The sequence below is a fragment of the Styela clava genome, chromosome 11 (genome assembly GCF_964204865.1).
Source record: "Styela clava chromosome 11, kaStyClav1.hap1.2, whole genome shotgun sequence".
NCBI classification, from domain to species: domain Eukaryota; kingdom Metazoa; phylum Chordata; class Ascidiacea; order Stolidobranchia; family Styelidae; genus Styela; species Styela clava.
The window spans coordinates 3868238-3883757 of record NC_135260.1 but is presented as its reverse complement, the minus strand read 5'-3'; the positions used below and the strand labels follow the sequence as shown (position 1 = coordinate 3883757).

The window sequence follows — 15520 nt, the reverse complement described above, 5'->3', positions numbered from 1 at the left end:
ATTTCCCCGGGCGGACCATTTTTTTCTTGTGGGTCACACCCCTGCTATAGATGAAAAATAACAAGCTCGCGAAAAAGCTACGGACGTGTGCGACTGAATTGAAATTGCTAATTGTCAAAATCGTTATCAAAAAGAATCAGAACCATAACTTTCTATTATAAGACGCCCAATTGCGTCATCCACTCCGAACAAGGCCCTGAACAAGCACCACTGATTTGTAAGGGTTTAAAGAATTTGGGTGACAGTATTTCAAATAGATTAGATAGATAGATAAGTCGTTTTGAAGTCTGCCATGGTACAGAAACGGTGACACATAGGACTGAAATTCATGGGAATTGAGCAAAACTTTACTTTGATTTAAAAACACCAGACATGAAAGTGCTACATGAGAAATCCCACCTTAGTGATATTTAATATAAGCAAAATCACAATTAGATACTCAGGAATCGAGTTTTAAGTTTGTGCTCATTGCGATAGTATACAAATACAATGAAAAATTACAATGATATATAAGCACTCACTAATCGGACTTTAAGCTTGTGAGCATTGTTAAAATATACGCCTATGTTATGCACTCAGAGCAAAGGAAATGCAAATAATTAGGTAACAATGACGGACATATATTAACCCTTTTTGACTATTTTAGCCCAATTACAGCGAAATTAAACTTTCAACTGATTCATCACAAAAATTTCTTATACAAGAATCAAGACTGACTAAACTTGATCAAATATGTTTAGCTGAAATTTTGTAAATCAAGTGTAATATGAAAACTAAATCACTTTGTAAATTGTAATACTTGTGAACCTACCGTGTCCCCCAATGACGTCTAAACAGTGAATTACTTGTCACGCAACCGTAAGCATGGTTCACTGCCACACAATAGGATCAAAGAATTTTTCAAAATTATGAAGGTGTGGCGTTTCGGACCACAGCCCCTGTTCACCTCGTGAGCTGTAGGAATATTATAGCTAGTACTTTTCCATCACGTTCACCTTTTTCTATTCCGCAATTTGATGTTCTTTATGTTCAGACGTTTTGTCGATAAGAATAGTTGCCGTATCAAAGGATGAGGTTTTTATGTAGCAATGTTGAGGGAAGTCGATAAGGCGGCTTATTCCAACTATACCCAACCAAGGAGGATTTTTTTTGGTGAGAAATTTTGCGTAGTATTTGCTGTAGAACAACAATTAATATTTGTTATTATTATCGTTAAAATACGAACTGTCATCCAAGTCGTGCGAAGCTATTTCTCCAGATCAGCGGTTCCCAAACTATTGGTCGCGAGTCACGGAATTCTATGAGATCAGCGAACCTGTTAACCAGCGAACCGCATTAATCAGTTTATTTACTAAAAAATATGACTTCTGTGATGGAACCGGCTGACAAAAAATTGAATCGCACCACTGCATACGCCCAGTCATGAACTTCCTCAACCCATGTGAAGCCAAAGTTGCTACACAAATATTTTGTATGAACTTGAACCGTTGAAGTTTTACTTCACAGATTGTATATTCTCGACTTGCAAATGGTCAATATATGATGTTACCGAGTTATGCAGAATTGCTGTTGCACAGAAAGCTGTAATTGTTTCAAAAGGAATCTTGGTTGGTCGTGAAAAGATTTAGAAAACTTTGATTGAATATACTGGTTATTAGGATCGGTGGCGACTCGAATATGTAAATCTTCAAAAAAAAAAAGAAATTAAATAGAATTTAAATTCTAATCTGTGAAAGTTTCCTTCTTACGATCTTCTCAAAGGAACAAAAATTTGTTACACGAAGAATGACCATTTGGTTTTTTTACGCATAGCAGTTTTGTACACTGCACAGCGCTTCCTATCGTGTTTCCCCGAAATTTAGACAGGATTTAGATTTATTTTCCTTTGAAGAATAACACTATGTTTTTTTTCGGATGCGGTCTTTTGTGTTCATTTATTAAAAATAAAATTACATTGTAGAAAATCACGAAATTTTTTAATATAAACATTATATAAAAACCGACATCCATCGTTTTTATTTGTATTTCCTATACAAAAATCAAGTGACAAATATCATAATTGTGATTGTGAAATCACACAATCTTGAATAGTGGTGTCATCTTCACCTTACCTCAGGTTATTGAACCTTTCCTGTCCCACACATTTTAAATTTATTTTAAGGTTAGGGTTTAATTAAAATCATTTTTAAAATCAAATTAGGTCTTATTTTCAGGCCAGGTCCTATTTTAGAGCAAACATGGTAGTTTTGCGATGATTAGCCATTGCTGTGTTCTGTGGTATGTCATAAAAAGTTAAATGGGTCGCCATAAGCTGTGGTAATAAATAGTAGGTCCCAACTCTAAAAAGTTCGGGAACCACTGGTCTAGATTACTCGACGACTAGAGAGATCGCTGCCGAAAGTGAGTTTCTTATCGTCGGCGCAGATGCTATTTCACGCGATAATAGGTATATTTGGCAAGCTCTATGACGTGATTGTGATGTCGTAGTGACGTAATTTTTGGATGGCGTAGTCAGGGGGGGGGAGGGTTAGGATTGAGATGTACAAAAATCGTTATGCTACGCCAACCAGACAGACTTGTGGTACGAAACTACACCAGACTCGTATAAGGTCCTTAAGCTGCTTTTTTGTATTTATTTATATATATTTGATTATTATTATATTTACTCTTAACATACCGTAATTAAACTATCTAGTTCAATTATCATTCTACAGTAAAGCCTCTATTATCAGTAAAAATCTTGAAGCAATTCAGAAATGGCTGATTTTAAAAAATCTGCTAAGATTACCCACTCATTGAATGTACTTACATCATTCAATGAACTAAAACAATCTGACTGCATTTGTAACTTCACAATCAAAGTCGGTGACAAATCTTTCAAAGTCCATCGAGACCTGCTTGGCGCAGTATCAAAGTACTTCAAAGGCATGTTTTCAAGCAACATGGTTGAGGCTCGGAATGGTTTTGTCGTTATGAAGACATCTGTGCTGATGCTGTAGGGCAGTGTGTAGATTTCATGTATACTGGTGAAGCAAATCCATCCATGGAATCTGTTGAAAATACTTTGTATGTTTCCCAGTTAATGCAGCTTGATGTATTATCAAGTATATGCTTTAATTTCATGGAAAATAATCTGTCAGTGCAGCATTGCCTTCTAGTGGTCAAGTTGGCAAGGCTTTATAATCGTACAGAGCTGGAAACCATTGCTGAGCGATTCATCGTGAATAATTTTGAGTCTCTGATTTTGGGTGAAGATTTTCTACATCTCAGCAAAGAAGAACTTGTATTTTATCTGCAAAAGTTGGATAAAAAGCATGAAGTAGTTTGGCATGCTGTGAGAAGATGGATTTCAAACAAAGGTGAAAAGATTGGATCAGAATTAATGGAGAATTGTCATTTTGGAGAGTTTCCTCATAAATTTTTGCTCACTGATCTGTTAAATGATTCTTTGGTACAAAGTTCTCCAGATGCAAAAAGTTTTGTCATCAAAAAATTGCTTTCAAATATCGATGGGTTGAAAGTGAATTTATCCCTCAACACTTTATTCGTTTTGAGGAAGATTAATCGGATCAAAAACAAAGTTTGCTCAGAGAATGTCAGAAATATAATCAATGAGTTCATGGCTCAGAATTTTGAACAGATTGTACCGATGGATGAATTTATCGAGTTGGAAAAAATTGAAATTTTTTTCTTGTTCAAATCTCAGGAAACAAAATATTCTTCAGAGAAAATTAAATGGGAAGCTGCACTGAAATGGGCCAAACAAAGTCGCCGTCATCAGAAATTTTTTTCAGACTTGTTCGGGTTGATAAAACTTCAGGATTTTTCTTATGAGTTTATTCGACAAACAGTCAGAAATGAACCTTTAGTTCAAGAGTCGCATAAGTGTAAAGATTTATTGCTTGATATTCTCCATGCCAAAGCTCAGGGGGGAAAACTTGTTCCACATATTGCTGTCACAACAAAGACTGGTATAAAGGCTCTGAATCTCCAAACAAATCAATGGTCTAGTTTGCAGTCAGATTATGATGTTGGCATTCATCTTGTCAATGTTGAGGGACGATTGTATGCTTCAGATGGAAATAAATTGTCATTGCTACAAGATGGTCGATGGACTAAGAAGGCCAAGGTTGAAAGGAAGAGTGATGAGAGGTATGAGATGGTTTATCTTAAGGGTGGGATTTATATTATCAACCGTGACCAGAATACAATGCGATATGACATTGCCAAAGACAGATGGGATAAGAATTTGCCTTCATGTGATCTTGGTGATGGTTTTTGTGCTGCTGCCTCTGATGAGTTTATATATGCGATGGGAGGTTGGGCAGCATGGAGGAAAGCAAAAGTATACGATCGTGGAATTAAGAAATGGTCTCCACTGCCACAGATGTCTCATCAAGCATATGATAGTGCAGCAGTCGTGTTTCAAAGTATGGTTTATGTATTGGGAGGAGATGATATTGGGTATCCTCACTGTTATGTTCAATGTTATAACCCTACTGTTCGCTCATGGACAGAAATTGCAGTAATGGCGATGTGTAGACAATATTTCAGTGCATGTGTTGTTGATAATAAAATGTATGCAGTCGGTGGGGATAGTTATCGAGACCTGACGAATTCTATTGAAACATTCAATGAGAAAACTGGTAAATGGGAAATAGTCTGTGAAATGGATCCGCTTCATGTTCAATGGGTCTGTTGCTGTAGCTTTGCTCGATAAATAAGTAATCAATGTTAAAAGTGGATAACGAGGAAATACACTTGTTTCTTATATATACTGACTATATGGCAATGAATCTGACGATTCAATATTTTCCTTCAATTCAATATCAATTTCAGATACAAAATTGTACATAATAATGTGATTTAGTTGACTTTTGTTTATAATTACCAAGAAACTTCAATATCAGACATGTTGTGATTTGGCTCATTTGGTATCAATTAGCCAAACTTTATTCGTTACCTTTCCTTAGTAAATAGATGTGCTCTAGTCTTTTTCTCATTTTTCCACGATTCAGTAAGCACTGTAATAGAATGTATTAATCCAGGGGTCGGCACAGTGACGTAGCCAGGGGGTGGTTTTGCGGGTCGACCTCCCCCCCCTTTTTAAATGTAAAAAAATTAAAAATAATTTTTCTGTATCGTAGATAGCACCGTAGCTTAAAATGCTTTTTAGACCCTCAAGGCTACTAAAAACACGCGTATTCCAGCGTTTGATCGGACCCGCTAGCTGTTTCGATCTAACTTGGCGAAAAAAAATTTGAGAACCCCCCCACACCCCCAGTAACATAATCCGGCCCGCGACGCTTCACTGAATTATAGTAATATAATATAAAATAATAGTAATTATATTATAATCTAACAAGTATAAAATTCACAATTACTCGTTTAATGAGGCTATAATTTAAATATAATTAGACAAATGGCAACAAAATGTAGAATAGTTGATGCTAAGTGCAAAGGGTTCAAAAGGCGCCAAAAATGCAATGCAATGAGGAAATAAATCTATATTCTATTCTAGAGATGTCTCACTGCTTCATTTTTATTATAAAAAGTATCATTCGTTCGGTTTTCAACTTTCTAAAAATATGTGCGGCCCGCCAATTACTTGCAACCATTATTTTGGCCCGCGAGCGACAAAAGGTTGCCGACCCCTGTAATTAACCGAAGAAATGCAGTTCTAGATAAATATCATCTCATTAAGTCATTGGCATTGTAACTGTAACAAATTCATCCTGAACTCTCCCTCTGTTTTTTATTTCCTCCTCATCGAGTTTTAATTTTTGAATGGTTACGTTTCACTGCTTGGTGTTCATTTTATCTCACACTTATATCGGCATTTATTGCATTACTTTGCTTCATGTTGTTCATATGCACTTGTTTTTTATGTAATATTGCACTCCATATGTGTTTGATGTAATAGATATTTGATTTCTCATATCATAAGATTGATAATGTTGACAATTTCAGTGGAAATATATTTTTAAATTTTTCAACTTCAATACTCCACTGCAGAGAGGACTTTTTTATTCATTGAGCAGCAAATTTATTTACTTAGTGTGCTCTATACTTTATATGCTACTAATTCAAATGTAGATAGCTATCTAATATGTAAGCAATTATTAACTTTAGTGATATAGATTGAACTGTGGGTAGGTTGCCAGTAATCTGTTTCAAAGACAGGACTAGTTGAAGTCTTGTGTATTGAAGAAGAGTTGACAATCCAGTGACCCAAACTCAAGTTTGGTCAAAATAATGGCTCGGAACCCGATTTTGTATATGTGAGGATTGAATATGAACAGACACCTTAGCAATCTATAATTCAGATTTCAACCCGCTCATCAGTTAGGTATATGCTCACAGTCATTAACCCATGTGAAGCCAAAGACAGTACACAAATAACTTTTGTATAAACTTGACATATTGAAGTTTGCAGATTGCATATTTTGACTTACAAATGGTCCATATATGATAGTACCTGTCAATGCTGAATTACCCAGGAATGCCCGATGCACCAAGGCAAGTAGATTCCAGACAACTATCGTGAACATGCTCTCACATAACATTGATTATTTCGCGTTTTGTTGTAGTTAGCTGTAGTTGTTCCACCAGAACGAGTACATTCTCAACTAGTGACAAGAGTTCCATCGTACACTTCAATGCTGGTATTATCACCAACCAGGACAGATGCTTCCGATTCACCCAATACCACTCACCAATGAATTCACGATCACAGCCTGTACCCTCTACACAAGTCCATTCCAGTGCTCCCTACCAACGATGGCTTTCTGAATACCCCAGGCAACCACTCTGCAATGAACTCCATTTCCATCACGTACTGGTGTTTTGTGACTTGGGTTGGTTATGAAACTCACTGGAACCATCTAAACTAAATGCAGATCATATTCAATACATGTAAATATCGATTGTACACTGATATGTATGGCTTGATTAAATGGCTCTTATATTAGATCAATGTGAATTAATAAAATGTTGGTATTCGATCAATATAGGAACTATCACATATCAAGGATCTGTATGTTATATTCATTAAAAAATATTGTTTGAATGATTCTTAATCAAATATTTGTTTTAATGATTCTTAATAATAACTTTTGTCTGGGTCAAAGGTCATTTATAATCACTGCTCCCATGATGTGCGATAATATACTTTTATTACCACCAAATACATTCTCTAGAATTGCATACAAATTGCTTGGGTGCAGTATACAAGTACATAGATGATGGTAGTCTAAAGAAAGATTGCAAGTGACACCGATGGTTGAGACTTAAGAGTAATGTGAAGGATATAGCAGTTGGCAAGGGACTTTGAAAAGTTCATCACTGTCAATAATATTGAAAATATGTGAGAAACCTTGTTCACATGATATCATTGTGGAAAGTGAAATATTATTGTATTAAAAAAACATTGATCCTTAGTATACACCTCCAATCTTCACGCCACAAAAAAAAACGCATTTGCTGCCAAGTTTGTGTTTTGTTTCACCCATCTACTCTATCAAACAATAGTTTTTAAACAGAACAACCCGCATTACTGTATTCTAAAGATCTTATTTGAAGTATATAAATCCTATTCCCCAATATTCACTCTCAACAAAGCTCTGCACTGTGGTGACACAGTCAAATTTTTTTTTAGAGCGGCCCTTAGAAAAACGTTGCCTGCCCACCACGGTTCTAGAATATGTTCTCAATAACCCAAGCTCTGGGAGGCACCCTGTACTTATGATGAAAGTGTTAGATTGGGAAGGCAAATGTCGAATGAGAAAATTCTGGACCTACCATAAATATTAACTTCTTAAATTTCTATGACAGTGTCTTGCTCGTAGTGAACAGTGTGAAAATGCATCGTATGATAAATATATGACTCAGAAATGATATCTGTGCACGCGCTAAAAGAGTATCAAAGGAGGTAATCTGATAAAAAAGAGAGAATAGTTGATCTTCTTGCATCAGTGGCAGATTATTCAGAGCCCAATCAGAATTGAAAGTGGGAAAACGCGGAAAGTGGGAAAACGCCTCAAATTGAATTATAAGATGTTTTTGCTATTGGTCACCTAGCCATTGACTTTATGTAATTATCCCAAGTCAAATGCCATACAGACCAATCCTTATAAAATGTGGCTGAAATTCTGCTCATATTTTAATGACAAATCAACCTTTGCATATTGCATAGAGCCGTGCTAATAAACTAGTCATAGCTCATAAGGAAATAGATTTGCTGACGTTGTTCGATAATTTAATAGTATAATGATTTACATTTGTAAGATCGAGCATGGTGCGTTGGTTGAATACACTGCTGAAACACTGACCATGTTTGGAAACACAATTTCTAAATAAATTGGTAATATGACGCCAATAGGTAATTTAATGACCGGAGTTGACGAAATAACAAACAGTTATATTTCTATGCAGCTTAGATTGGATTATTTTATTGCATTGAATAAAATAAATGAATAATGGCCTAAGAGTAATACATAGTTAAGGTCCATCATACTTCGTACAATTTATGTTTGACCAAACCTGGGGAATCAATGAAATGTATAGGATGGCATTATTGTTAGTGTCGAATTACATATGCTGTTTATGCCCCACCATAACCTTTTTTTCTTTCTGTTCATATGGGATAGAATATATATCCCGAGGTTCAGGGAAGTCGATAAAACAGCTTATTCAGATGAAAAACCATGCCCTTGCCCTTAAAACTGTAAGAGTATATTTACAGAAAATCCAATTTACTAATGTTTCTTAGAACAAATCGCAATACTGTATTCTAGTGAGCTTATGAAGTATATAAACCGTAATCCCTGGAATTCACTTTCAACAAAGCTCTGCACAGTGGTACACAGTCAATGTTTCTTAGTGCGGACGTTTTTTGGTGCGTCCCTTGAAAAAACCTTTGTCCACTCCAGTTCTAGAATATATTCCAAATAATCCAATTCCTTGGCACCCTGTACTTACGATGAAAGTGTTAAAGATAGACTATTGCCGAATTGGAAATATTCGGGGCCTACCATAAATATTAGCACCTTACATTTCTGTTACAGTGCCTTCTTTGGTCGTAATGAGCAGTGCGAAAATGCATTGTATGATAAAGATATGACTCAGAAATGATATCTATGCCAGTCCTAAAAGAGTATTAAGGGGGGTAATCTTATGTTAAAAAAAGAGAATATGGGTTCCTCATGCACCAGTGACAGATTATTCAGAGTCTAGTCAGAATTGATGATAGGAAAACGGTTCGAATCGAATTATAAAATGCTTTTGCTAGTGATCACCTTCTAGCCATCGACTTCATATATTTATCCCAAGTTAAATGACATACAGTGCAATCCTTATATAATTTGGCTGTAATTCTTCTCATATTGTAATGACATATCAACCTTTGTGTACATATATTTGTGCATTGCATATTGCATCGAGTCATGCTGGTTAACTAGTCATAGCTCATAAGGAAATAGATTAAGTGACGTTATTCGATAAGTTAATAGTGTAATAATTTACATTTGTAAGATCGAGCATGGTCCGTTGGTAAAACACACTGCTGAGACACTGGCCATGTTTGGTAAACACAATTTTTAAATAAATTGGTAATATGACGCCAATAGGTAATTTGATGGCTGGAGTTGACGAAAAACAAACTGTTATATCTCGATTCAGCTTAAACTTATTTTATTGCTCGAGTTAGGACTATAGTGTGGTGTAGAGATAATAAACGTTACAGATTTTTTGATGAAAATGTGCTCAAAGCAAGTCCACGCGCACTAATTCAGAAATTTAAGAGAGAATAATTTCTGAGCGAGGTTGGACTACAGTGCCTGGGACTATAAATCATTATAATGTAGAATCGAGCATTAGTGAGTTCCGATTGACTCAAAACTTCAGGCAATATATGTTAATTATTTAGCTTTTAGGTCATGAATTCCACATAATTGAAGCTATTGGATAAAAATTTTAGCTTAGTTTTTTTTTTTGCCTGTAAGGTATCCTGACAGTGAACAAGGGAGAGCTGCCAGCTAATCGAATTAGATGAGAGAAAACTGTTTTATAGCCTTTGACAGCAATGTTCCATTCACATCTTTGTAAACTCTATATTTTATATAATGCCACTGACTCATATATTCCTTGCAAGTCCTTCATTATTGCCAAATACAAAAAATTTATTTTCACTCTGGTGGGCCAATGCTGAATTTAACGGAGCATATGGCCCAATATCAAGCTGCTACTTAAATGTTTGCCACGAATTTGTTTTCATTCAGAAATGCTTGAATTTAAACAAAAACAGAACAGGCTGTTATGTAAATTTCCTTTCGAAAAATAACACTAGGGCTTATTTTCAGAGATGTCTTTTATTTTCATCTATCAAAATGACAAAGCTGAGAAATTCTAGATTTTCAAATATACAAAATATAAAAACCGATATTCATTGATGAATATAGATTATTTAAAAATGACCATATCATCATCATCTGGAATGTCTTGCAAGTCACTAGATTCATAAATTTTCAAATCAAAATTTCGCGCTATCGACTAGGTATTACTTTAGGGAAGGCTCGATTTAAAAACCTTTTCAAAAATCAGGCTAGGTATTATATTTCGGCTAGGTCTTATTTTCGGGGGAATATGGTAAGAGTAAGATGGAACATCCATAGCAAACTCAAGTAAAGCAATATTGAGATAAAATATTAGGTTTTAGCTAAATTTCCAGTTTGGGCTTTTCGAAGTCTCTTAAATTTGGAACGCTTTAAGGAATATTCGATCGTTACTGTCATAATCGAGTCGGAGTCATGTATCTGACAAATCTTGTTCCTAAGTCAGGATTCCTCGAAAAATTAGGTTGCAATGTTTGAAAAGCATTGCTCCAGGACATTGCTGTTATAAATTAGAATTTGACTATTTTGTTACCTTGAATGTTATTTTAATACATACTACTATATTCTACTACTACTATTCTCATTTATATATATTGTGTTGCAAAAACAAAATTCTGACTCAAATATTTACTTACTACACAAATATAACAGAATCTAGTTACATCAGCATATTTAACTGTTATAAAGGCTTCACTATCTGGGAAGATTTTCCAGGATTCTGAATATGGCTGATTTTGGAAAATCTGCAAAGATTACCCACTCATTGAATGTACTTTCATCATTCAATGAACTAAAACAATCTGATTGCATTTGTAACTTCACAATCAAAGTTGGTGACAAATCTTTCAAAGTCCATCGAGACCTGCTTGCCGCAGTATCAAAGTACTTCAAAGGCATGTTTTCAAGCAACATGGTTGAGGCTCAGAATGGTTTTGTCGTTATGAAAGACATCTGTGCTGATGCTGTAGGGCAGTGTGTAGATTTCATGTATACTGGTGAAGCAAATCCATCCATGGAATCTGTTGAGAATACCTTGTATGCTTCCCACTTAATGCAGCTTGATGTATTATCAAGTATATGCTTTAATTTCATGGAAAATAATCTGTCAGTGCAGCATTGCCTTCTAGTGGTCAGGTTGGCAAGGCTTTATGATCGCAAGGTGCTAGAAACCACTGCTGAACGATTCATTGTGGATAATTTTGAGTCTCTAATTTTGGTTGAAGATTTTTTACATCTGAGCAAAGAAGAAATCGTATTTTATCTGCAAGAGTTGAATAAAAATCATGAAGTAGTTTGGCATGCTGTGAGAAGATGGATTTCAAACAAAGGTGAAAAGATTGAATCAGAATTAATGGAGAATTTGCATTTTGGTGAGTTCCCGTATAAATTTTTGCTCACTGTTCTGCTAAATGATTCTTTATTCGAAATTTCTCCAGATGCAAAAAGTTTTCTCATCAAAAAATTGCTTTCGAATATTGATGGGTTGAAAGTGAATTTGTCGCTCGACACTTTATTCATTTTGAGGAAGATTAATCAGATCGAAAACAAGGTTTTCTCAGAGACTGTCAGAAATATAGTCAATGAATTTATGGCTCAGAATTTTGAACAAATTGTACCAATGGATGAATTCATCGAGTTGGAAAAAGATGAAATGTTCTTCTTGTTCAAATCTCAAGAAACAAAATATTTTCCAGAGAAAATTAAATGGGAAGCTGCACTGAAATGGGCCAAACAAAGTCGTCGTCATCAGAAAGTTTTTCCAGACTTATTCGAGTTGATAAAACTTCAGGATTTTTCTGATGATTTTATTCGGCGGACAATCAGAAAGGAGCCGTTGGTTAAAGAGTCGCATAAGTGTAAAGATTTGTTACTTGATGCTTATTTCAAAGGTCAGATTGGAACACTTGTCCCACGTATTGCTGTCTCATCAGATACTGGTATAAAGGCTCTGAATCTCCAAACAAATCAATGGTTTAGTTTGCAGTCAGATTATGATGTTGGCATTCATCTTGTCAATGCTGAGGGACGATTGTATGCTTCAGATGGTAATCAATTGTCTTTGCTACAAGATGGTCGATGGATTGAGAAAGCTAAGGTTGAAAAAGAGAGTCACTGGTCAGATAAGATGCTTTATCTCAAGGGTGGAATTTATATTATCAGCCATGATCAGCATACAGTGCGATATGATATCGCCAGAGACAGATGGGATAAAAATTTGCCTTCATGTGGTCTTGATCATGGATTTTGTGCTGCTGCCTCTTATGGGTTCATATATGCAATGGGAGGATGGTCAACAGGAAGAGAAGCAAAAGTATACGATCCTGGAACAAATAAGTGGTCTTTCCTGCCACAGATGATTTATAAAACAGCAGGTAGTGCAGCAGTCGTTTCTCAAAGTATGGTTTATATACTGGGAGGTTATGATAAAAATCGCTTTAACAGGAATGTTCAATGTTATAACCCTGTTGTTCACTCATGGACAGAAATTGCAAAAATGAAGATGAAAAGAGGTTGGTTCAGTGCATGTGTTATTGATAATAAAATGTATGCAGTCGGTGGTGCTGGAAGTAAAGGCCTGAATAAGGATTCTATTGAAAAATTCAATGAGAAAACTGGTGAATGGGAAATAGTCTGTGAAATGGATGGGCTACAATGGCTTTATTGCTGTAGCTATGCTCAATAGATGTGTAACCTTGGTAAAAGTTGATAACGAGGAAATATATTTGTTGCTTGTAAATACTATTTTATATAAACTTTTCCATTGGGTGAACCTTCCCAGATAGGTTTTTGACTATCCTAGCTGTATCACTCTTGATATTTTCTCATTTCAACCATTTTATTTTTTGCCGGATGAGAGGCAATATGATTGAGCCGTCTTATTGACTTTCCTCTCCCATGAAAAAAAGTAAACCCCACATATTTTCACAACAAGCAATCTATCTAAAGTTGAGCAGTACCATTTGCCACACATTCTGGTAGAGGTGTTCAGCATGAGATGAATAACATCGGTTCGAACCTCATTGCCATGGAATTGCAGAGTTGAGCTCATAAGCTCACGGGCAGCCATATTATTTTTGCTTCATATTATTCATATGCTTTTACTTTTCTCCATATGCAACATTTCATTATATATAATAAATTTTAACATTATTTATTTGAGAGAATTTTAAAATATTTCATGAAGTTTGAAGACTGCTGCAAAAATTTATATCAAAATAATACAAATATAAAACTCCAAGATTTCTTGTGAAAATGATTTATGTGGCTTTTAATGCCAGTATGAAATTTGAGTTATGTGGATATTTTTAACAGTTATCGACATAATTTATAATATGAGAATGTTCCAAATTGTAATTCTGTTGTGGTGAAATCGTAGAGATTTTACATTCAACTCCAAACCTGATAAACATTTTAAGACTTCGGCTCGACGATGATGCAAATTTCAACTCCAGTTATTAACTTGTATAATATTTTGAATCCACAGACACATTTTTGACTATTATGTTTATATTATATACCGGTACTTATATATATTATGGACATTAAATTTACAGATCAAAGGATTTTCCTTCATTCTTTGTTTTCTGTGATCATGCATCTGTATTTTTTTGGTTTGAACTTATATATTCATTATTTTAAATGTTCTAATTTGAAATCTATTCATTGTTCAATAATTTTGATTGCTTCAAAAAGGCTGAATTTTCTGATTTGAAGAACTGTATATTTTTTTGATTTTTGTCATCCATAGTTTTTGTTTGATTAAAGAATTTCAATCACTTTAATGTTCTGAATATTTAAATTTGTGTGATTGTATGTTCACTATCTAATAAATATGCAATTATTAATATTTCAGTGATATAGAATAAAACTGTAGCTAGGTTGCCAGTAATCCACAAAAACAGGACTTGTTGAAGTATTGTGTATTGAAGAAGATTTGACTATCTAGTGACCTACACTCAAGTTCGTTCAAAACAATGGCTCGGAACTCTAATTCTGGATATGTGAGGATTGAACATGGTGCACCTGGACAATCTCTAACGAAGTTCAACCGCTCACCAGTTACGTACAATGGCCAGTAATGAACTTCCTCAACCCATGTGAAGCCAAAGTTAGTACACAAATAAATTTTGTATAAACTTGAACCGTTGAAGTTATACTTCACAGATTGCATATTCTCGACTTGTGAATGGTCAATTTATGAAGTTACCTAGTTATGCAAAATTCCTGTTGCACGAAAAGCTGTAATTGTTCCCCCAAGACAAGTATTTCCTCAGCCAATGACAGGAGGCCACATTACCATTATACACCAACGCCCACCGAGACAGGCAGGCTTCACAGTCACGATGTCTCAAAATGTCTTCCGATCCACGAACCCAACTGCAAAATAAGAGGGTCATATATAAATAACTGAACGAATATGAATGCAGCACTGATAACTAACTAACTATGTGAAATGATAAACAAACAGACGATATACAAATAGAATGCTTACTCCCATATTTTAGCTTTTTCCTCCTGAGAAGATATGCCTCTTCTTCACTAACTTCATCATCGCTGATACACTTGGATTCATATTCAGAGTCTTCATCTTTTGAACTCAGTATTGTTTCTTTATTCTTCTCACCAGTATGCGATGGACTTGAAGTCATGTTGTCTTGTACGACATGAGATTCTAAATACAACAAGTTTTAATCTAAAAACTGAAAAATAAAAATATAGTTACCGACTTTTGAATACAATTGAATGCGGTCCATTTACATTGAATTGTTTTTAAACAAATCGAAAAAAAGCATGAATCTTTAATGTGTGAGATCTAATTGATTTAAACTAAACAACTCTTCCGGCGTGTAATAAATAATACAATAAGAAGACACAAAAAATCAAATTACAATATGATCTCAAACGATACACACGAAACCCACAAAGAAAGATTGTCACATGGAATTGAGCTTCAATCTGAGGCTTTTCCTTGTTGAATGTAAGAAATTATGTGCTTTTATTGTAATGAGTACCTGCTATGACTTCACCAGATTGTTCGCCATCAATGCCAGATAGATACTTTTCAACTGTTGTAACTTCTTGAACTGCCTTCGGACATTGATAAACCATAGAATTCATGTCCGCACTGT

The 15520-nt window shown here is 35.0% G+C and overlaps 2 protein-coding genes and 1 long non-coding RNA gene across 3 annotated transcripts; 2 read left to right on the top strand and 1 right to left on the bottom strand.

Annotated features, from left to right (window-relative positions):
• Positions 1-3016: 3016 nt before the first annotated feature.
• Positions 3017-6722, top strand: LOC144429783 (kelch-like protein 40). Its single transcript, XM_078117990.1, has 3 exons — positions 3017-3520; positions 3707-4693; positions 6591-6722. Exons 1-3 carry the CDS (start codon positions 3017-3019, stop codon positions 6720-6722), a joined length of 1623 nt encoding a protein of 540 aa, XP_077974116.1.
• Positions 6723-11046: 4324 nt separating this feature from the next.
• Positions 11047-14123, top strand: LOC120328664 (kelch-like protein 36). The gene has a single exon (XM_039395196.2). The coding sequence runs from the start codon at positions 11116-11118 to the stop codon at positions 13072-13074; it is 1959 nt and encodes a 652-aa protein (XP_039251130.2). The 5' UTR covers positions 11047-11115; the 3' UTR covers positions 13075-14123.
• Positions 14124-14254: 131 nt separating this feature from the next.
• Positions 14255-15520, bottom strand: LOC144429971 (uncharacterized). The gene is made up of 2 exons (XR_013479211.1): positions 14884-15520; positions 14255-14768 (listed from the first exon to the last, which is right to left on the bottom strand). It is a non-coding gene; the product is annotated as an uncharacterized LOC144429971 (long non-coding RNA).